The sequence below is a fragment of the Tubulanus polymorphus genome, chromosome 5 (genome assembly GCF_964204645.1).
Source record: "Tubulanus polymorphus chromosome 5, tnTubPoly1.2, whole genome shotgun sequence".
Classification (NCBI taxonomy): domain Eukaryota; kingdom Metazoa; phylum Nemertea; class Palaeonemertea; order Tubulaniformes; family Tubulanidae; genus Tubulanus; species Tubulanus polymorphus.
Genome location: NC_134029.1, coordinates 7,902,265 through 7,924,349, shown reverse-complemented (window position 1 = coordinate 7,924,349; position 22,085 = coordinate 7,902,265). Strand labels below are relative to the sequence as shown.

The window sequence follows — 22,085 nt, the reverse complement described above, 5'->3', positions numbered from 1 at the left end:
GTATATATATATATATATATATATATATATATATATATATTATATATATTGCTCTCCGGAACGAAAGTCATGACTTTCCTGGTCGATCATTTTCATATTGAAAAAAAAGAATGTATGCGTATTTTCAGATTTGTCCGACGCGTTCAGGAAGTTCTCGAAGAATCTTATCAACTTCAAATTCGAAACGATCGGGGATCAACAAACAGATGATGAAATCGTCATCGGTAAGTGATTTTGAAATGGAAGTTTTTTTCGTTCACTCCTTCAGTACTGTGATATGAAGTCAACGTCATTAATTTCACGGATGGAAGGACAGGAGGCCCGGTGGAGAGAGGCCTATTTTGTGCGTCTCATTTGCTGATTAGTAGCGCTTTAAGTGACAGGGTTTCTACAAAAAAGCGCTTTCAGATTATACAATTGATTTTGTTTCAAGTAATTGGTAGATTGATTAGTTAAGGCAGCGTTCCTACACAACAGGTATTAGATGGGGGGTCACCCCTTTCATTTTTACATACCCCTCATCTGATAATCAGCCACCCCACGTAAGATATCTGCTGCCTTAACAGAGTGGATGTCAATATTATGTCACTGGAAAAATCTGGAGAATTCATGTGAAAAATATCTGAATAATCATGATATTAATTAACGAAAAAATGTTAAAAAGCCGATTTTAAGGTATCAGTAATGTGAGAATTCCTGAAATCATCAATCTGATCCCTGAGCTGGGACGAAAAGGGCAACCTTAATGGGAAGGCAGGGGTTCGGACCCTGAAACCGCCCACTCAATCCAGCCCTGCTGGAGAATGATATAGATGTTGGAGCAGTAAAAGGTAGACGGGCTGTGGGTCCGACACAGAGAGGGATACTTTATTCGCCTGAAAGATATAAAGTGCGTGCGTACTCGAGTATTCAATTCTCAGGCGCCTTGTTTCTTTTCGATTAATCTACGTATATACATGTACGTACGTATGTGATGAAATCCATAGATCTTGTACGATACATACGTATGTAGGAGCACTACGCACCTGAGAGTACTGAGAGAGTCCATTTGTTGTACGTCGAGCTCCGCGTAATGATGCATTTAGTCGCACGAATCCCCGGATGATCTTTCAATCCATTAAAAAATCACCGGATAATACACGCAGTAAACGACTGACGAGAGTCATCGACTACATTAGCCCATTGTATGTATTTATGTATATATATATATATATATATATATATATATATATATATATATATATATATATATATATATATATATATATAGTATGTATATGTATATATATATATATATTACTTATCATTCCGATGGTGATGTGTATGATATGAATGTAGGTAATAATCCCCCCCCCCCCCCCCTGGGAAAAATGCCCCCAAAGTTCAGGTTTCTATCAAGCTTCAAAACTACGATGATACTATTTTTTTTATGCATGTTGCTTGCTAGAAGTCACAGAATAATGTCATTTTTATGCACGTAGCTCGGTAAAAGTCACAGATTAAACAAGGTGAATATTGTGAAAAACACTACGGAAAATTTGAAATTTTTGATATTTATGTCTTTCAACATAAGAATATTGATGTATTACAATCATTGAATTTTGGTGTGAAATCAAATTTGGGGCTGGTTTTTACGGGGGGGGGGGGGGGGGGCGTTTGGATATTTACCTGTTACAGTATAATAAAGGCTATATCTGTACCTGTATACCAGTAATGTTGCCTAACTCGTACAAGCTCGTTAGCGAAGTCCGATAGGAGAATACGTTCGGAAGTTAGAAAATGTTAGAAATATTTTTTTTCGAGTTTGTAAATTGGTAATAAACAATGCCGAGGACTCTACTGTAATTGGTATATGAAAATTAAGCAGACGCTTCCTCGCACCTTTAAATTTTCTCTTCGAAAACTCTTCATATCCAGGAATGATAGATCTGTAGGGGCACTGTATTCGTATTCCCTTATTCATACGGCATACAAGCCTTTAATGGTCATAGTATCGAATTAAGATATATGATCACATCTCCGTCTGAGCCCGCGGTCGAACCTGCTACTGAATAGTTCTAATTGATCTTCATTTTTTGATTTCAGGTAACTCTTTAAAAGAGTTCGGAAAATTAATCGAAAACGTGGAAGATGAAAGAGACAGAATGGTAAGTGATTACTGCAGGTGCCGTATCTAGGGTCTGATTCGGGGATGGTTCACCCCTAAAATAGGGTCGCATATCGTGTAATCGAAAGGGCGCCTCGAAAGAGAGCTCATCGCAAAAAAATCAACTCGTTTTTGTAAATGCAGATGACAAGCTTATGAATAAAATCTTTCTTCGGTATCAGTTGAGTATTTTTCATTTTCCCGTAGAATTTCATTGCCACTTGACATTTTCAGGGGTTGCGCGCTCCCTGCACCCTCCCGTTGGATCTGCCCCTGTACCGTACTGGTATATCCGCCATCGACTATTACACGCGTTCTAGCCCCGAGGTTCGACTCAAAAGTCATCGCCATTCGGTGGTACATTGATTGCACTTACTTTTTCGCGTTACGTGATGAGATTCAGGTCATGACTGATTAACGCAAAAATTACCTTACTTATAAATAAAAGAAGTGTTTGTGTCATATATGTATACTATGATGATATGTGGGTGGATAGCTTGAATCCATTATCTGTTGCAATGAGAAACGCAGCGCAATCCCCTTAGATTCTCATCCCCGCAATGGTTGAAAATATTTCCCCGAACATAATAGGCTACGTCCATAGCTTTAGAAATATCTTTAGACGACGCGTTTAATGAAATAACGCGTGATTATGAAATAATCTCGCTGAAAGCCGAATTAACGATGTGTTGAATTTGTTTTTAAATCTATTTCAGTTGAATCAGTCGTTCAGTACGTTTATACATCCTCTAGAATCGTTCCGTAAAGATAACATCGGTAGAGCAAAGGTAAGACAACCGCTCCGACCCATCCGTACATGTTATCTAATTCCTATTGTAAAATAAATCCGCTGAAGCATTAACTTCCTCATCCTGCCTCGACAGGCGTTTGAACCTGATGGCAATGGGAAGTCTAAAAATCTAGTTCAAAGTTCATTGATAATGAACTAATTTTGTCTGGGGGACGTCGTACTGCTCGTCATGCCATCTGGCGGGGTAACTGATTTTGCGGCTACCCCATTGTGCGATGATGATTGAAGTGTCAGTCAGTCTTATTTGATTGATTCTATAAACTAGTAGCGTCTGGTTATATGATCTTGTTTAAACAGCTGTTGTGTCGGGGATATGATGTTGGTAATTTATGTCAATTATGGTATTTTTTGTGGCTATCGATCACTCTATTTTCTCCATTTCCTTCACTCGCTGCTTCTCTCCCTATCAGTCTCGGATTTCAGTCCCTCCCTCGCTCAGAATGGTTGTTGAAAATCGATTTGATTGTAGTTTGAATATTCTTCAGATTACTGTAGGTGTCAGCACCTTCTTTTTAGTCGGATAACAGGGCAGAAACGATGAAAAGGAAATCGGTCAATGTATTGCGAAACGGATGATAGATGGCGCCATAATACAATTGGGTCATTCGTAGTGATGCCATTTTCAATGAAATTTGAACTTGAATTTTAGGCTTCCATCTCCGAAAATTGTCAAACAAGTCATCAGTTTGATGTACAATTCACTATCTTAGTGAATGGTACAGATTTCACTGAAAATTGATTTACTAATGACAAAAGTCGATTTGAATTTAATTGAAGCGCAGTAAACCCAGTGCCACTAACGACCCTGGCCAAATTCTCGCTTGCCTCAGTATTATGACATGCTTCATATGATTCTTGTTATGATATATTAGGAAGACAAGAAGAAATTCGACAAAACGACGGCCAAATATTGCCAGGCATTGGAAAAACATTTGAATCTGAAAGCTCGTCCTGGAAATGAAAATGAACTGTTAGAGGTAGGCTTCCAATCATAGTCTTTATTGACCCTCAGCTATAGGACATAATGTATTGTCATTGCCCCATCTATCCGTCCATCCAGAAAATTTGTTTCCACTTACAGGGTGCAGTTTATTGAACTAGAACGTTTGTTTTGACATTATATTGTATATAGCTTAGGAACCCTATTGATTTTTGTGTTATTTGCATTCAAGATGGCTGACTGGGTCCATATTACATTCTCGCACAGTTAACTTCACTCAGGGTGCAGCGTCTTTAATGTTCATATTTTCATGAAAATATCTGGTATGCACATAATGATCCCTATCAATTTTTGGTCATTATTGCATTCAAAATGGCTGACTAATGGTCGTATCGGATTTTACAAAAAATCTTTTTTTTCCTCTCCTATATGGTACAGTTTTTGAGGTACATCCTTCACTTTTACAAAAACTGGTATATTAAAGTGGGTCTTGCAAAAAAGCTGCGTTCGCTTTGTATTGAAACGGTTCAAATTCACAAACTCAACTGTTCGTTAATGAAGTATACTGGGTTCTAATTAATTACGCAATACTTATGTATTATAAAGGCTGATAAGGCTATCGAAATGGAGAAGAGAAATTTCCACCAGGCGTCCATGCAACATGTTTTGTTACTACAAGAAGTGCAAGAGCGAAAGAAATTCGAATTCGTCGAAATTGTAAGTTATGGTCAAGAATCGATAGACCAGAGCTGCCAACTGTCCTTTATTGTCAGGGGGACAATCCCTGAAAATGCCTCTCTATCCTAGCTGGTGTTTTTTTTCTTTTTTTTAAATGCTATTGAAAATCTATTGCGGTCCCCTGAGACAGTTTTCTACTGTCCTTCTAAAATTGTTTTCGTTCTTTTATCTTTTTTTTTCGAGAAAATTTCCGTGGTATTGATAAGTTGGCAGGTCTGATTGGATATAAGAAATGGCAAAACAGCTTGATTATCTTTGTTTACTTGTATTCTGGCAAACCTTTTCAGGTTAACATAAACCCATATAATGTATAGAAAAATTTATACTCATCGTACAAGACTGCTTGAAAAAGTCCAATATTCTCTAGTTTTGTACGAGTGTCGATTGGTCTCGACAAGTGGTACATACTGTATACGTTAAAACACATCGGGTGCCATTGACGAGATCTCCCCATTTGTCAGGCGATGCCAAAGCGCCATTCACCAGTTATGTCGGGTTTTTTTTTGTTAGTATTATTTTTTTTTGGTTTAATGATGTAGCATTAAGAGGTCATGACAGCTTAGAGAAATCAAAATAGCTTGTTTTCTTGCTCAGATTTTTCTGTTTTTCTTACTATTTGTAGTTTGGCAAAATATTTCTACAGTATTTCTAAAACTTTCCAAAAATTTGTATAATTAGATCTAAATATACAATAAAATAGCTTTTTCGTATTTGAAAATAGACGATAGACCTATAGCCTTTGTTTTCGTGCATTTCAATTAAATTCATCTTAATAGCTTGATATTTTTCAAAATTTTTGAAAAAATGTGTAATTGACAAATAAACCTCGACAATAGCTTATCATCTTTCATAAAAACTGTTTGGTGTGGTGTTAACTTAAAAATGATCAACTGAATATGAGCAGATACATTCATGCCCGAATGTCTGGTACAATGTCTAGATAGTTATAAAGGCATTCTCTATCTTTTCAGTTACTCTGCTTCATGTACCAGTGGATGACATTCTATCACCAAGGTAAGATTATTCGTATACATGTTTGGTATGTATTTCTCCACAGTTCTCATAACGAATATAAACCATTTTTTTTTTGTTTCAATTTGAAATGAGCAATTGAGGCTCCAAAGTAGAGATTTTCATGTATCCTCTTGCCCACTTAAGTTTGTATAAAATAGGACCCTCTTAATGTAATGATCTTTTATAAAGTGAATTTGCAGCGATTAATTTGCATTTTTGAATTTTTTACGTTGTGTAATTTTCTTCAGGTCAAGAGGTATTCCACGATTATAAACCATATATGTCTGACCTTCAGATGCGATTACAAATAGTGAGTAAAATTTCTTCCTTTCCCGCGATAAAACAACCAAAAAGGTTTGAAAGATTAAAAGATCGACAAATTTAAGATTTATCAACCCTTTCAGTGCTGTATAATTGATACTAGGAAGTGCAGAAGATAATTTGAAGATTTTCAAAGATTCCACCCCAGTTTGTTGAATAACGGGCATACCATGAAGTTACTTATATTCAATTATGTTTGACAGGTGCTGCCATCTTTCAATAGACATAAAAACAACTTATAAACATCAATACACCGCGATGCAGTGTAAAAGCAAAATCTATTACCGATTTTTACACCACACTGCGGTGTAGATACACTGAAAGCTGTATTAACTGAATTTTCAGTTTTAAACTAAAAACTGCATCAACAGTAGCTCAAGTTGCTCACCGCGTAATAAATTTTTGTCGCAGTTCAAACTCAAGATTGATGAAGCTCGATTTCTATTGAAATTTGGATCTGAAAACACATTTGTCAATACGATATAAGATATGTGATATCTTTAGCATATGGGAGACTCAGATGCATGTTGATACTAATTCGCTCCATCCTTTCTTATGTCCCAGTGTTCGAATAAATGGATTGCCGATTGATTGAATTGTTTATCGTTATTCTTTTGTAGACAAGAGAAAGTTTTAGTAGTACGCGGGAAGAAGCAGAACAACTTATGATGAAAATGTTAGGGGTTAGTATGAAAATTCACGGGTTGAAATTCTTTGAATTCATAAATGAGTTCTACCGATTCCCTAGGCCGCAGAAATCGTTTATAGGATGATTTAGGGTGTTAGTCAAGTTGCTGATTTTGTGGGTTATTTTCTTTCAGAATCCTCACGAAATCGTTGATAAATTAGTGACACACGAAGGATACTTGTTTCTCATGGAAAAAAGTAAGTAGGCCCTACTGGAAATTTCGAAGAAAGTCTGTGGATTTATGAAGACTTTTCAAATAAAGTCATAATTGTTGTGAAATTGAAGTACTCTGGTACTATGAGATACTTCTTATTACAGACCTGGAGTGGACTTTGGTAGATTCACTCCCCAAGTTTGAGTGTAACTTTGAAATGCTTCATAGGATCCCGACACCTCTATCAGGCCCCCTCCTACATGTAGATAAACGCCCATCATTACACCAAGTCCATACTTCTATACCTAACCCTAGTTTCATTGTACACTTGTAGAAGCGCTCGGAACCACATGGACAAAAGTTTTCTGTCAGTATCAGAAAGAAAATAAACAATTTACGATAATACCATACACGCAAACTGCTGGCAAACTGGTAAGTTTTCAATTCCGTTTATGATGATGATTTTAGAAAACTGGCTCATAATTCCGTCACCATTTCCGCTATGAACTGTCTTGTAGCCGTTCTTGCGATTCGTTCAATTATCAGAATGGCCGAATGATTTCTTATAGCAGCTGGGAAGAGCAACTTTGGCAGCGAATGTGTTTACAACATTTCGTAATCGATTCTGTTCTTCGTTTTTACAGTCGGGAACTGTCGACACATTACTGATCACGAACTGCATACGCAGGGCTTCGGACTCAATCGATAAGAGATTCTGTTTCGACGTAACGACGTCTGACCGACCGACATTTACCCTACAAAGTCTATCCGAGGAAGATCGCCGATTGTGGTTAAATGCAATGGACGGCCAAGAACCGGTATCTATATTATTATTATTATTACACCGTTAGATATTTCATATGACTTCTTTTGTATTCTGTAAAGTGCCTTAGAGCCTTTTGGAATAAGGCGCTGTATAAATTTTATATACATGTAATAATAACGATTTTTATGTAATAATAATGACGCAAATTATAGAAATATACGTAATTCTAATATGATTATGTCTAACCATCCCCAATAAACAACTGTTCGGTTGAAGAAGTATTATTTATCAAACTAACACCTTGTCATGATTTTACAGACTTACAATATGCAAGCTATAAGAAAAAAAGATGATAGGAGTAAGTAAAAGTAACTGATTAGGGGCGGGTATAGAATTCTTAAGTCAGCCAGGTCTTAGCCATGTAAAGAACTAGTTTTAGTTGCTATGCTTCTAAACAGTTATGAATTCTAGTGATGCTGGTATTACCCATTTGATTATACACAAAATAATTGCTAAAGACTTATTGAATTTTCAAGGTTATTGGCTTAACTGTTGATGTATATTGAATAGAAACTTACGATCGTATTATATTTAGGATCTTCCTTGCTTTCTAATACTTTCAGCATTTGTTTCAATATGGATATCGTTTTCCCGTTTAATTAGGTCTGTTAGACGATATCGGCTTCAATTTCGTGTCGAAAGCAATTCAATCTTTAGAATCTCGGGGTTTAGAAGATCAGGGCTTGTATCGAGTGGTCGGTGTCAGTTCGAAAGTCAATAAACTCCTTCAAATGGGTTTAGGTAGGTTATGAGTTAATATGGGGCACTAGTGAAGTTTGATGGTGTTCGCTTATTACATGTGGTCCCAGTGACACATTGCTTACAATCAATGAGCAAGATTAGATTTCTGGTCTTGGCTGTCGCTGAGGATTAACGATTTGCAAAATCGATCCTAGGTATCTGTTACTGCGTTATTTTTCGTATGAATAAACTCAATCTTATTTGAAGTGAATTAATGAATCAACTATTGGCTCTCCCTTCACCCAATTTCCTCGTTACATGTGCTGAGTATATTTTCTTTTCATTTTTATATACATTTCAGATAAAAGAAAAGCAGATAAGTTGAATTTAGAAGACGCTGCTGAATGGGAAACTAAAACTCTGACAAGTGCCATAAAAAGTTATCTTCGGTAAAGCGACGCAAACTTATTTTTCATACTGTAACAATTGTCTATTGTACATTCTTTTAAGCATTCTATTTGGTTTTATGTTATTTTTTCTAGTAATTTACCAGAGCCACTGATGTCTTTTGAACTACATACTAAATTTACTGCTGCAGCCAGTAAGTAGTATCATGGGGAATGCTTTTCTTAGCTGTTGCAGCATCGTCCAGGCTGGATTGCATGTTTCTTCTTTCTAATTGTAGAACAAGAAAGTAAAACATTACGGATACATGACATTCATACACTGGTGCACAAACTCCCTGAGGCAAACTTTGAGATGCTGGACATCCTCATAGTACACCTTACAAAGTACGTTTCATGCGGGAATATTTCTAATTTTCTATGATAAGCCACGCATCATCGTTAAACCTTAACTTGTCTCCCTCTGCCTGAATACCCTGTGAAGAGTGTCCAAACTTGGCCTTCCCTTAATCTTTTATCGGTCATCACATGCCCTGTTAGTCTGTACCTACCCCCTCAGATATCTGTCAGTCTGCTGTCTGTACTGCCCCTCAAACAAAGCACCGGCGAACCAGTTTGGAGGCAAAGGCTTTCGGATTACAGGAATTACAGGCTTTTTACCTACACCAACAGACCTAGACATTTTATCACCTTCTTTAGAAAATTAGCTATGGGCAGCAGATACTTTCGTTAACCCTCTGGCTTCTTGTTTGCAGAGTAGCCGAGAAATCGGCAATCAATCTAATGACGATATCTAATCTCGGCGTCTGTTTCGGACCGACGTTGATGAGGCCTCTCGAGGAAACGTTGTCGTCCATCATGGATATCAAATTTTGTAACATCGTCGTTGAGATATTAGTCGAACAATATGATAAGGTAGGCGTGTAATGTCTTATTTAACTTCATCTCAGTCTGTTTAATTAGTACATACCTGATATAGGTCTTTATATCGGACCACAATGGATGGGCAGTTAATCCAAAACAGTCCGTCCATTCTGTTTCTATTAAGACCTTTATCAGGTATGTACTGCGAAAACTGACTGAGCTAGGCCACCAGATGTCCTCTCGAGCCAAGTTGAAATAGACAGAGATATCAGAAGTTTTTACATATGATTACTTCAACAACGTTAGGAAATTCTCTTAATTTTTCCCGTACAGATTTTCCACTCAAAGCCCGACGGACCGGATGGAAAAGATGCAAAACTGAATAGTACTCAAGTACGGAAAAATAGTAACGATAGCAATCAGAGACCTAACAACGAAACGCCGCCTATGCAAAAACAGAGTAGTCACATGGTTCGTGAAAATTTGTTTTATGTGGAGTTATCCGATTCAACCGATCGGCACTTTGCGCACTTGCAAATCCTGATGTCCCTGAAGAATCACCCATTGAGCTTGTCGCTTAGACATCTATGAATCAAATTACCGTGACTAATTTCTGTCATTCCAGGGCAGAGGGTATATTTGTAGCAAGATTAGTCATGAAACCAGAATTTTCATTGTGCTCATACATACACCAGCTATTGTCCTATAAGAAATGAATGATGACTTCTAGAAAGTAGTTACAGGGTGGCCACTGACCTGGAGAGCCTGGATAACTCATAGAATGGGAAAATCTAGAAACACTTCAAGGAAAATTCAGGGAATTTGGATATCTTATTGACCACGTCTTTTTTTATCAACTCTTCATCCATAGAAAATGAATAAATTGTAACAACCAAGATATTCCTTGGATTCATTCAGGGAATTTTGTGCTATAACATGGCAAAATCAAGGAAAACTCGGGGAATTTGTAAATTGGCAGAAAGTTGCCACTCTTGAGTCATCAATTGTGAATCTTCTTATGCCCAATAATTTCTAATAAATCATGAGTGGTGGTAGTTTCTTACAGGGTTCAGGGGTTTCAGTAATGAGTTTCAGTTCAGTTCATTATCAACGTTTTATGTATTTTCCATTTCAGAGTCATCATTATAGCGTTGCTGCTGCTCGGGCTCGGTTTCTATCAGATGGACCGCCGTCGTTGGACCGCGATTCAAAATCGGTCGATCGCGAATTGCGTTCGAATCGTATGACTCAATCGTTGAACACTTCGTTGGACGCGCCGCGTTCGAATCTGATGACCGCTTCGACGAACACGATCGACGGTCCGACGATTCCCGGTCGGCCGCGGGTGAATCCGTCGGAATCGGCCGCGTCGTCGCAGTCGTCGTCGGGCCCCGGCGGCGGCCGACCGACGTTGCTATCGTCGTCGATGACGTCGTCGACGACTTCGTCGGTGAACGGTTCGACGCCATCGACGCCGCCCTCGACGCCGACCAGCTCCGGTACGATACCGGGCGGAAATAGCGGTGGAAATACTCCGTCTTCTGTTAACAGTAATCCGTATGCACAGGCTAGAAAAATGTTAAAATCGACGTATGCCTCTTCGACGGGTAGGTTTTACGGGGAAAATGAATTCATCTGAACTCTTATCGACAGATAATGATTTAATAAGCAATATTTGAATCTTTGAATATCTATAAACATTTCAAACATATCAAACTACATTAGAAATTAATGACAAACTATTTACTACCCTCGGTAACTTTTTGCTAAGCATCGTTTCACTTGAGACAGTAAACTCTGTGGACTTAATTCACTTTGACAACATTTCAAGCTCTTCATTTTGAGTAGTTAAATTTCGAGTATTCGTTTCAGAAAGTGAAATGTAGTGGCAAAGAATATTTGAAGATATTTTTTCGACTTATCTCTAAATTCATTGCCTGTTCTTGGTAGTTCAATCTAATATTTTAATGGACGTCTTATGATAGCAGAAGAACATATAGTTATACGTTTATTTGGTTTGCATTGTAGATCCACCAGAACGACCGGCTAAACCCCCTGACAGGCCTGAACATCGTCAGGGCAGTACCAGTAGCAGTTCGGAATCGTTGAACTCGAAATCATTGTCAGGGAATCATCAAACTGCGACAGCCCCAAATCAGTCCGATGCTCCTGTATCGCGCAAACCAATCTACTCCAATATAGCAAAAGGTGAGGAAAAGTATTTTAGATCGGAAATAGTGAAATAGCGCTCAGACACTCTTAATGAAAAAATCATGTGGATGATATAAAATTCATTGTATCGAATAAACAGGTCATAACGACCTTATTTGTGGGCTTGTCGAAGGTATCATACTGTGGTGCTTACTGTGGTGAAGTCTTGCGATGCCATCAGGTTCAAATTCCTGCAAGAAAGGATGACTCCAGTACATTAATCTGTAACTGTATTTTATCATTAGATGGAACGGATGGGCAGGAAATTATCCAGTTCTCCAGTTCGCCAAAGCTATTCCATAATTCCTTAGGTATCGTACGAGAGATAAGTCGCTTGGGAATACATGTATAATCACATCCCGTCCAGTACTAATTATTCAAAATTACGTCGTAATACCTTTTTCGCTTGAAATGTTGGTATACCCGAGGCTATACAAGCTTCTATGTAGTACTAATCAGACGGAACATTTCTTTGAAAAGATGTTGAAATTTTCCTCAATATTGATTAGGTGTATATCGGCTTATGATAGAGCTTCTTATCGAGAATATTTTCCTTCCGTGTTTCCTTTCTTTTTCACATGTAAATCTAACGATCGTAATCTTCCCTCATGCTATCCTAAAGCTTTCGGACGAAAAAAAGGTTTGTTTCGGATGCGATAAATTTGACGTGTTGATTTCTTTCGATGGAATTTTGTAGCCCTTTATTTTGTATATTGTACCATTGATTTGTTGATTGATTGAAATCCTGGTATCAGGGTTTGAGGTATCGCGAGTCCGATGATTTGAATTGATTGTTTGATTGAGCTGTGTTGTTACCTGGGCTATTATTCGCTGATTATATTTCATGTGAGAGATCTTGTGGAATTTTATTTCGTGTTTTTATTATTTTTCTCTTTTAGTGTGAATTCACTTTTTAAAACCACTTATTTGATAGAGTATTATGAACAAAATATTGCATGTACATGTACATACATTCTTGTATACTTTACCTGTTTATTCGTCTTCTCAACTCCGGTCAACTTTTCTATAAAAATAGTCGGGACCCAGTCCTGCAGTAAATGGGTCGAAAATTAGGCCAGTCAAAAATTGTGCATACAATATATATACTGGTTAAGCTCAAAACACCCACCACTGCGAAGGAGCAATCTAGCAATTTTGTTAGTCTTGCACCATTTGACTTTAAACAGCTAAATAGTAAAACAGTTACAGTTAAAGCAACTGAGTAATTGAAAACAAGACTACTGGAAGCCGTCTTTGAAAATCCGGACCTCTTCCGCCTTTTTCGTCAAGTGTTAGATTCGGTGTTTAACTTTTTCATTTGTGTATTTGCCGTGCAGCACTTGGCAGTATAGTGACCATGAGCCACATAACGGGCTTACTAGGTATTTGTATCATAACTTTCTCATCTATAAATCGCCCACTTGCATTTCTAGGGGGCACATATTGAAGGGTTATTTCCACCACCCTGTCATTCTGATATTTTCTAGGGTAGCATCATTTACGAATGAATACAAATTATATCTTATTTCCTCCCTTTGAAATCTTAATAGATTAGAATATAGTTAGGTCATTTGCATAATGCACCTCGCCTTGTACGTACTTTCCCGGTTTGCCAGCTAAACCAGGTGTCGGCCCGGTGATCCGGCAAAAACTAGCAAAGTGCGCACCGGGCTTTATTACACGAGGGAGCAATTGCTTCTTACACACATTTGTTGCTCGATTTCATGGATACTAAACAAGAGTAATAATAGTTGAATTTGCTCTGCAAGAAATTGTTCATATAATTGTATTGGATACCCTCTTATAGGCTATAGCACAATACTGAATGGTGAAAATTATCATGCACTGTGTTTCACAAAAAGTTTTACTCAAAATGATCTAGAGCTGGATTCACATTTAAGTGATCTGGCGTATTGGTGAATTAACCCAAGACAACTCATCCTGAATGACTAGACTCGTGGCAACCCCTAGTTCTAGCTATAACCCAAGGGCCAGTTTTATAGACTAGTATTAGCTTTAACCCTGGACCCAGTTCCACAGTTGTAAGTTAAGATTTGACCCCGAGTTAAAACATTGAAAATGAACTAATCTTAACTCAAGAGTTAACTCTAACCCACAACTATGGAACTGGATCCAGGGGTTATAGTAACTCAGAATAGTTTTTTGTAGGCTATGGCAATTGAAGCATTTGAATTATCCGCCATGGAGCAAAAGTTTTACATGTGTATCCGGCTTATCTTTTTGAGTTTGACTCCTTCGTGAAAACTAGCTCCTATTGACACTTAAGACACAACCCACTGTAAACTTAAATAGATGATAGAATAATAGGATTGATTGAATTCATGCTACTATTCCTGATACCGATCTCTCCCTTTCTCTCTCTCTCTATCCCTCTATTTGCTCGATGGTGGCTGTCATATTCATGTCGTTATTACTTTATTATTGCTGTTTCTTTTTATAGCCAATCCTTTATATGAAAATACACATTTTCCCGATCCAGGTACATGTCATTATTAGTATTTCATTTCTTACTTATTTCATTTTCTCGTTCCTTTCGCTTTCTCTCGCTTGTGATGAGTATTCGCTTCGGCTGTTTTTCTTTCTTAATTCTTCGTGGTGTTGAAGGGACTGGCTGCACACACTGCATCGAAAAACACTCTTGTATTTCATAAATTATTTTAGCAAAAATTATTAACGATATTCCGTACGTTTTATTCGTATGAGAGCTCTGATTTCGATTGAAATTTTACTACAGTAGACCCCGCTTAATCCGGATCGGTTGATTCCGAATATTTGATTCGATTTATTTTGATGATTATTAAAGTACAAATTCATAACTAGTTATATATACATTGTACACTCATATATCTTATATTGATGATATCATTTAGCGATCACCTATATGTTAATATGTGAAAAAATATGAAGATTAATTTTGAGTTCCGAGTGATTCAAATTAAGCGGGATCTACAGTATGACCATATACAACCTTTGAGCTTGAGCTCAATGCATGAGTCGCAACTTACTCCATGCGTATCATCATTTGCAAATAGCCATTCGTCGTTGGTATGATATTTCGTTTTAGCATATATCGTTGATCGCATTTTCAAGGCTGGAAAGGTTGCGTGTAAAAGGAAACCAAATTCTAATCGGCTAATTTGTATTCCAACACTTGGGAATTGATATACATATTTACAATCATACGCACGTTTATAAAAAGAAATACCCGCATGATGGAAAAATCTTTTGAATTGAAATTTAATTCTAACCGCTGCACATCTTGTGAAATCTTCTTTCGAACGAGTGATAATTCAGTTGGTTATTTTTTCCATTTTGCAGCTAATCGAGCATCCGCTTACGAAGTTTCTAGTCAAGGGCCGAATGCAAACGCGAATACCGGAAAATCTGATTTGGCGTAAGTATGTGATATTATACAGAGATGAAGTTTTGAATTCAGTCACTCGACTGCTTTTCTTTTCTTCAACGCTAGAAACAACACTCGTCCTCTATAATAATCTACGTATATTTGAGCTGTTCGTTCTATCTTATGCTATGGCCACCAATCATTATGGTGATTATCACTGCTACTTACGCCTTTTTCCAACACTACAGAGAAGCTTAATGAGTGCCTCGGTTGTGTGGGCATACGGATTCGATTCGAAACTAGAATTACCTCATTTCAAAATTCTTGTATTCTCAAATACAATTCGCGGATTCTCGGGTTAAAAATATTCGAAGGTTCTTAAAACATTCATTCAATTTTACCCAACTGTGGAACTGGGTGGTAAAGCACAGACAAGGTAGATAATTTCAGAAAATTATTATTGAAAAAGGGGAGTTCTGATCGCTTTTGGAAATATTAAGAACTGTTTTGCATTATTAGAGTGAACTGTGCGTACAAACACTTGTTAATTAGTTTTATCCTTCGATATTTCTGACATATGTTGATTGGATTAGACGTCCTTTAGTTTTGAACCGATATATGAGAAAGCTTTGTTCGCATCGTAGAAAATGCATCTGGTTTGATATACTTGTATGCGCTATATGTATAGTATCGTAGTAGGCAAACAATTAGTTCTATTTAATTTAGTTCTATCGAATTAACATTGAGGCTGACTGACTGCATGGTGGCTCGATTCACTAACTCCGCATGTCAATTTCTTATATGATACTTTTTATTATGATTTACTACCTTGTTGCTAATATCAAAAGGTTTATGCTTTTTGCACTGACGTGTACTACCACTGCTGGTACTAGGGCCGATGCGTGCCTGACAAGAGCTTCGTTCGTTTCGATTTTCAACCACATCATATCACATACGTAGCAAGCAAGAAAATGGCCCCTTCTTAATCGTGATCACGATGCAAATAGTATATATGAAATATGCATCATTTGGCTTGTTTACACACTTTAGTTTGTTCAAGCCTTTTTTATAAGTGACCACCAGTTGGAATCAAACATTAAATTTCAACTTACCAAACTTATTCAAATTTTTGGCTTCAAATTCTTCGGCCATTCACATGATTTACCAGTTGGTGAATATGGGAAAAAGCAGCAGAAACTTGGCTTGGCCATTTGAATTTTGATTTCATGTTTTCTTTGCACTTCAAAAATATTTCAAGCAAAATTATCCACGTTCACTAGAACAATATAAGTGGAACTTTCCGAAAATCATGAGAACTCATGCTTTTGCATTATTGCCATTACAACTACTCCCAGTTCATGGATTAGCTTTTGTGTTCATTTTGAAGTAGATAGCGGACGTCTCGAACTCATCCAGGAAGTAAAGGTCGCACAATTTTACAGTGATTTACATCTCATATCGCGTAGTCCATTAATTACCCTTTTTTCCGCGCATAAATGTATAAGCATTGTTGCCATGTCTCTTGTATGTTCTTAATTTCAGTGGGTTCGGATTATTTATTGCTAGGAAGCGACCATCGTGCGATGGTTTTATACCACGAAAGTAAGACTTGCTGTAAAATCATGGGCCCTCGCTCTTAATCATGAATAGTAAATTATACACGATATGCAATGCAGCTAATTCGATCGTAAACTCGCAAGGTTATCCAACAATTGAAAAGCGTATTGTGATTTGAGAGGCACAGTCATTCGAGCCATCAGTGTTTCATCTGCTGGTTTCGACTAGTTGGCATCCACGTTCGCGCTTGTTCAAATCCAGGCAGTAACCCAGTTTCGGCACTGACCTCTCCCCGTGCAATTCGCAAACAGAAAGCTCAGACCTGCTGTTTACATCCTCTCATGGCAGGGATTTAAACCTGATGGTAATGATAATGTAGGAAAGAACTGATTTTGGAGAGTTAACCTTTCAAGATGGATGCTTAAATACCTATTTCAACAAAGATCCTTGCGTACAAGATATCATACAATTGGTGTTGCCAATTGCACCGCGGCTAAGCGGCACAACTATATGCACATTGTGGCAAAGTCTGGCAATGCTCTCGGGTTCGAATCCTTGCCAAGGGCGGATGGTTATAAATGGTTTGAGTGGCAGGAATTCTATTCTTGCTGTCCTGATAAACGATGAGCAGTTTATTACACATGCGCGGGTCTCTAACTGTGTGTCCTTAAACTAGTGTTGACTAGTTCACGTTTGATGTTATTTGATAATCTTGTGAGTTTATAAAAAGTGATCTATTCTTATCTTCATCTGAAACAACTAGCAACTTTTGAAAATATTAATGGTATAAGTCTATGGATTAGCCCGTAGATAAATGAGTCTGATTTCTATCTGTCGACTTATGTCGTTTCAACTCTTTATTTATCAACTGATACTCATAGACTTCAGCTTACATGTAATAGGAGAATGTTTTACCAGTTGATAAAAGTTGATGGAATGGAATAGTTGAGTCAGATATTTAGCACAAATCATGTCGCACTAAGATCCCATCCAACCGTCTGCAATTCCTTCTTAGCAACACTCGCATAACATCTGGAGGTTGAGTCGGCCAAGACTCGTTTGTTGGATCTTAGCTATACTCAGGTCACCTGAGATCCACGATCATTTTGAACCGAACGCATAAGCCATGTGATGCGTACACCGCTGTTCATTGGCTACGTACGACCTTACGATTGGGTTGGATCTTACACGCGACCTGAGTTAGGCTTAAAAATCTGCTGAGTCAAATTGGAATGATAAGAATAGTGATCTATGATAGCATGTTACTAAAAACGATGATAATATCCCCTATGCTTTCAATACTAACTCTTATAGTTTTCTTTATTTGTAGTGTGTATTTTACTTAATATTATATGTCATAAGAATTTAGATGTCGTAAACGTTAAAATACTGTCGTGGGATTCATTGGGTTAAACATTCACGTGTTTTTAGTTCGTTGTGTTTTTTGTTTCTTACTCATCGTATGAAAAGAAAGATTCGTCTTTTTCGTGCATAGGGCAAGTTACGTATGGATGGTTTGTCTTAGTTGATTACTGTTGTGTTCTGAAAATCTCGATTTTCGTTTAGAATCTTTTATTATATTTTCTGCTCCAGTTGATTCTAAGTGATTCAGCCGTTAATAATGACGATGTACCGGGCTGTGACTCGTCTATCAAAGTAGCATGCGTTTAGTTTTTCTATTTGCATTTTCATTTTTTCGTGTCGTTGCATGTTCTTAGTTTTGATTTTTTTTTCGAAACTCTTCCAATTTGGTTTGACGTATATCACGTTATCGAATATAGATTAGTAGAAAAGTATTCCTAATGCTCTTATATACTGAATTACCAGTGTAGCAAGCCACTATATCTAGAAATGTTATGACAAAAGGTTACAGAAAACGCTTTTGAAATGGTCAATCAAGACGAATAAATGGAAAAAACTACGATACTGGTTCTTAAAGAGTCGTTTCACAATATCTAAATTATGTTTCACATATGATACACCTTGATAGCCACCGGCGAATTTAAAAGGTATATTGGTATCAATGTGAAGCACTTAGGCAAGCTGTGTGAACCTTATCGCCAGTTAGAGAGCACCACTTACCGCTCGAGGCAAGAACTTAAACTTAGACTTTTTTGATAACCAATGCTACGCTTTGACACCAATTGAAGCATCTAAATACAGGAAAGTCTGAAATGTCTGAAAGTCTGAATGTCCGTACCATTTTGAATAGATCAATTGGTGTCATGTTTCGTTTTTCCCTTCAGATATTCATTGCAAAATATCTAGGCCTACAAGAAGTGCGTTTTTTTTTTTATAGTTGGAATATTGATGATAACATTGAAATATGTAAACTTTTTTTGGAACTTATTTTCATGATTTTTAGAAGGGAACCATTGCCTTTATCTTCACTGCGAAGGTCCATTTCGTGGTCGTCAATGGCCACATCTTGGTCTAGTTGTTCGTCCGAAGTATCGTTGCTATCGCGCTCGGTATTCCTGTTATCTCGTTCGTTGAGAAGTTACTATCGAAATTTGCGCAAACGCTCCAAACGGATTTGGCGTATACTCAATAAACAGTGTTGCTACTGGGAATCAGTCGATGAATCGGCGACCAATATTGAATGGATGCTGTTTAGGTGAGAGGCATGACCGGTCACCGGGTGGCCGCGTTCTCGCTTGTCTTCGGTAGGGGGAATCGACTCTGCAGCGGAATAATACCATTTTCTCTCTTCAAAGGGTAACTCGATCTATGCCATTCTGGAATGTTTGCATGACTGAAAATGCGCGAGATGCGATGACGCGGACTATAGCTTTATAGTGTGAAGTTGTTCATGATTCTAGTCGGTGGAGAAAGTTCTATCGGATCACTCAATCTGCTTTATGATTCTTGCAAGCAAAGCCAAAGCTGTTGTAATCGATATTTTTTGTTGTGGAAGAACATTTCTTTTAAATGAATTTTTTACTGAATTGGTTATTAAGTTTGAAGGGGGTTTCATAAAAATATAAGATTTTGTATCCAAAAAAGTGAGATGTAAAAAGCACATTTTGAATGTACAATCTACAGTAAAATCCACTTGAAAAAGAAATGCATCATATGGGTGGATGAAATGAACTGCTGAGAATTCAGGATCAAAATCGTTACTTGTATCGTTTTGACACTATGTAGATAAAGTCCCTTGGCTGAAAATTGGATCGAACCAATCGAGGACCCTCACAATTGCACATGCCATGAATATTCAAGGGCACCTTTTGTCGATTTGTGCACAATGTTGGTCTGTGAAAAGGGAAGTTTCTGTTAAACATTCATAAGACACATTTTTATCGAAAATTCTGGAAAAGTATATTTTTTACATCTGTCAAAAAAGGAACTGCCAACATGCCTTATTAATTTAGACCTTGCCCCTGATCTGAAGGTTTTACTGTGTATATTGTTGATGATGTATGAATGTTTTATTACTGTAGTGGATGGCGTCATAGTTGGCTGATAACCTATCCTTATAGAATGTGTCGTATGAGCAGGTACTTTGTGTATATATTTGACCATGGACTCTAAATCGAAGAGTCCATGATTTGACAGATAATCCGACAAACAATGTAGTTAAAACGTGAAACCTGTCTGTTTCACCTTCTTACATTTAAATGATAGTTAAAACTTGCTTTTGGATTAATGGTCAAACATGTTTTGCCTTTTGGAAATAGTTGTAGGGCCTATGGTGTAGAAGTATCAGTAGGCCCTATGTCAGATTGTCTGTCATAGTTTTAATGCCCTTAGTGTACGCCAGCTGATTGTATGCTGTGGAGCATGTTGTTATTTCATTGAGGTTTCTTTGTTTTTAGACGCAAAATGTCTATGCTGGAACCTTCCTCGGTTTTTACAACAGCGATCAATAGCTCAAGCGAACACACAATAAAATGACCGAATCTTTTCTATACAAATTCAATATATCCAAAGTATTCCTTCCAGCACAGCCTGAATGTATGTAACTTCTAATCAGCCTATCAATTATGCGCGAGTCATGTATACAGGCCAGTCTTCTGCAAGATTCTGCAGCAGCGCTTTAAGCTTTATCTGAACTACTCTGCAACGGGGAAGTTTCCAGTTTTAGCTGGAAAATATCTGTTTCATCTGCGCAAGTTTGTGTAATTTTTTAATTCAACAATTCAATGTACCGCATTGTCCTTTTCTTCGCAGCTACGCGAAAGCATATAGACATTATTCGCTATTTTTGGTCATAGTCAGTGACTTTTTTACAGTATCGAAGAAACTTTTTAGGTTATTCAAGGAATCATATACATTTGCATCGCCCGATCTTGCGTGATTTTAATAAACTAATGTTTGTAGTTCATTAAAATATAGACATGGCTAACAATTGAATTGAAATAACCTGGACAAAGTCTAGCCATTTACATGTACGGTACTGCAATTATCTTCATCTTTCTAATTTGCAATCATTACGTGTATGCGTAGATTTTTATCGGAAAATCGGATGAGATTTTTACGAAGTTTTTGAATGAATAATTATATGTGTGGTAGAATTTCCTTATTCAATTGGGGATTATCAAAGATTCATTGGGAATGGCATCCAAATTCTTCTAACGGTATCCAGTCACTCGGTGAATTATTTACAGTATCGATTCTACCTAGTGGAAAGAGAGACTATTCCATTAAATTCAGTTTTCCTGTTTGATGTCGCAATAAACAAAATATATGGATGTATTGTAGCTATAGTGTTCATAAGATAAATGAAAAGTGTAAATTTTACGTGTGTTTCTTTCCATTTATCTGAGCTTAGATAAAGAATTATGAGGATATTTGTTTTTTGATTTTTGATTTTCATGTCTTGAAATGAGTTTTTTTGCGACATTATTCTCTATAACCATACATCAGTGTATTGCGGTGTCACTTCGCATTATGACATCAGCAGCCGCCTACTGTAGCGCGATGAACCGGTTTCTTTCGTAATTTTATTGCAAAATTTCATTATCTTCTGCTGCTTTTATTATTGACAGAAATTCATCCGGAAGTTTGTCAACCATGTCGGAGGAGAAAACGCGACCATTTGTGCCTGGAGGGCGGTAAGTTTGTTTTGATTGTAATTGCTCTGCACTTGCCCGTATGACTGATGTGGATAAACCTGGGGTGGATCCAGGGCAGACTTTGACAGGAGCACAAAGAAATAAGAATTGCATATACATGTCATGTATACTGAAAAGGGGCTAGTTAAGTATCCACGCAGCCAAGACAATGGTCAGGAAAATTTTGAAATTTCAGTGCATTTTCATCCAATTTCTAGGCACTTGAGGGACATTTAAGAGAATATAAGCTAAATCTTATGCTGCAGACTGCTGTTTTATTAGTTTTAGGTGAAAATAGTGCCCTCAAAA

At 37.3% G+C, this 22,085-nt stretch overlaps 1 protein-coding gene across 1 annotated transcript in view; it reads left to right on the top strand.

Moving 5' to 3' along the window:
• LOC141904939 (rho GTPase-activating protein 26-like) overlaps nucleotides 1-22,085 on the top strand; it is a 29,843-nt gene that overhangs the window by 4,350 nt on the left and 3,408 nt on the right. The window contains exons 2-26 of the mRNA XM_074793576.1: nucleotides 129-224; nucleotides 2,086-2,147; nucleotides 2,863-2,934; nucleotides 3,830-3,934; nucleotides 4,504-4,614; nucleotides 5,607-5,649; nucleotides 5,898-5,959; nucleotides 6,591-6,653; nucleotides 6,792-6,855; nucleotides 7,147-7,244; nucleotides 7,457-7,630; nucleotides 7,897-7,936; nucleotides 8,242-8,379; nucleotides 8,681-8,768; nucleotides 8,862-8,920; nucleotides 9,005-9,110; nucleotides 9,479-9,638; nucleotides 9,921-10,058; nucleotides 10,723-11,194; nucleotides 11,616-11,795; nucleotides 12,044-12,109; nucleotides 14,260-14,298; nucleotides 15,138-15,213; nucleotides 16,705-16,764; nucleotides 21,711-21,776. Coding sequence (XP_074649677.1) covers nucleotides 129-224; nucleotides 2,086-2,147; nucleotides 2,863-2,934; nucleotides 3,830-3,934; nucleotides 4,504-4,614; nucleotides 5,607-5,649; nucleotides 5,898-5,959; nucleotides 6,591-6,653; nucleotides 6,792-6,855; nucleotides 7,147-7,244; nucleotides 7,457-7,630; nucleotides 7,897-7,936; nucleotides 8,242-8,379; nucleotides 8,681-8,768; nucleotides 8,862-8,920; nucleotides 9,005-9,110; nucleotides 9,479-9,638; nucleotides 9,921-10,058; nucleotides 10,723-11,194; nucleotides 11,616-11,795; nucleotides 12,044-12,109; nucleotides 14,260-14,298; nucleotides 15,138-15,213; nucleotides 16,705-16,764; nucleotides 21,711-21,776 — 2,638 coding nt within the window. The remainder of the gene's footprint in view (nucleotides 1-128; nucleotides 225-2,085; nucleotides 2,148-2,862; nucleotides 2,935-3,829; nucleotides 3,935-4,503; nucleotides 4,615-5,606; nucleotides 5,650-5,897; nucleotides 5,960-6,590; nucleotides 6,654-6,791; nucleotides 6,856-7,146; nucleotides 7,245-7,456; nucleotides 7,631-7,896; nucleotides 7,937-8,241; nucleotides 8,380-8,680; nucleotides 8,769-8,861; nucleotides 8,921-9,004; nucleotides 9,111-9,478; nucleotides 9,639-9,920; nucleotides 10,059-10,722; nucleotides 11,195-11,615; nucleotides 11,796-12,043; nucleotides 12,110-14,259; nucleotides 14,299-15,137; nucleotides 15,214-16,704; nucleotides 16,765-21,710; nucleotides 21,777-22,085) is intronic.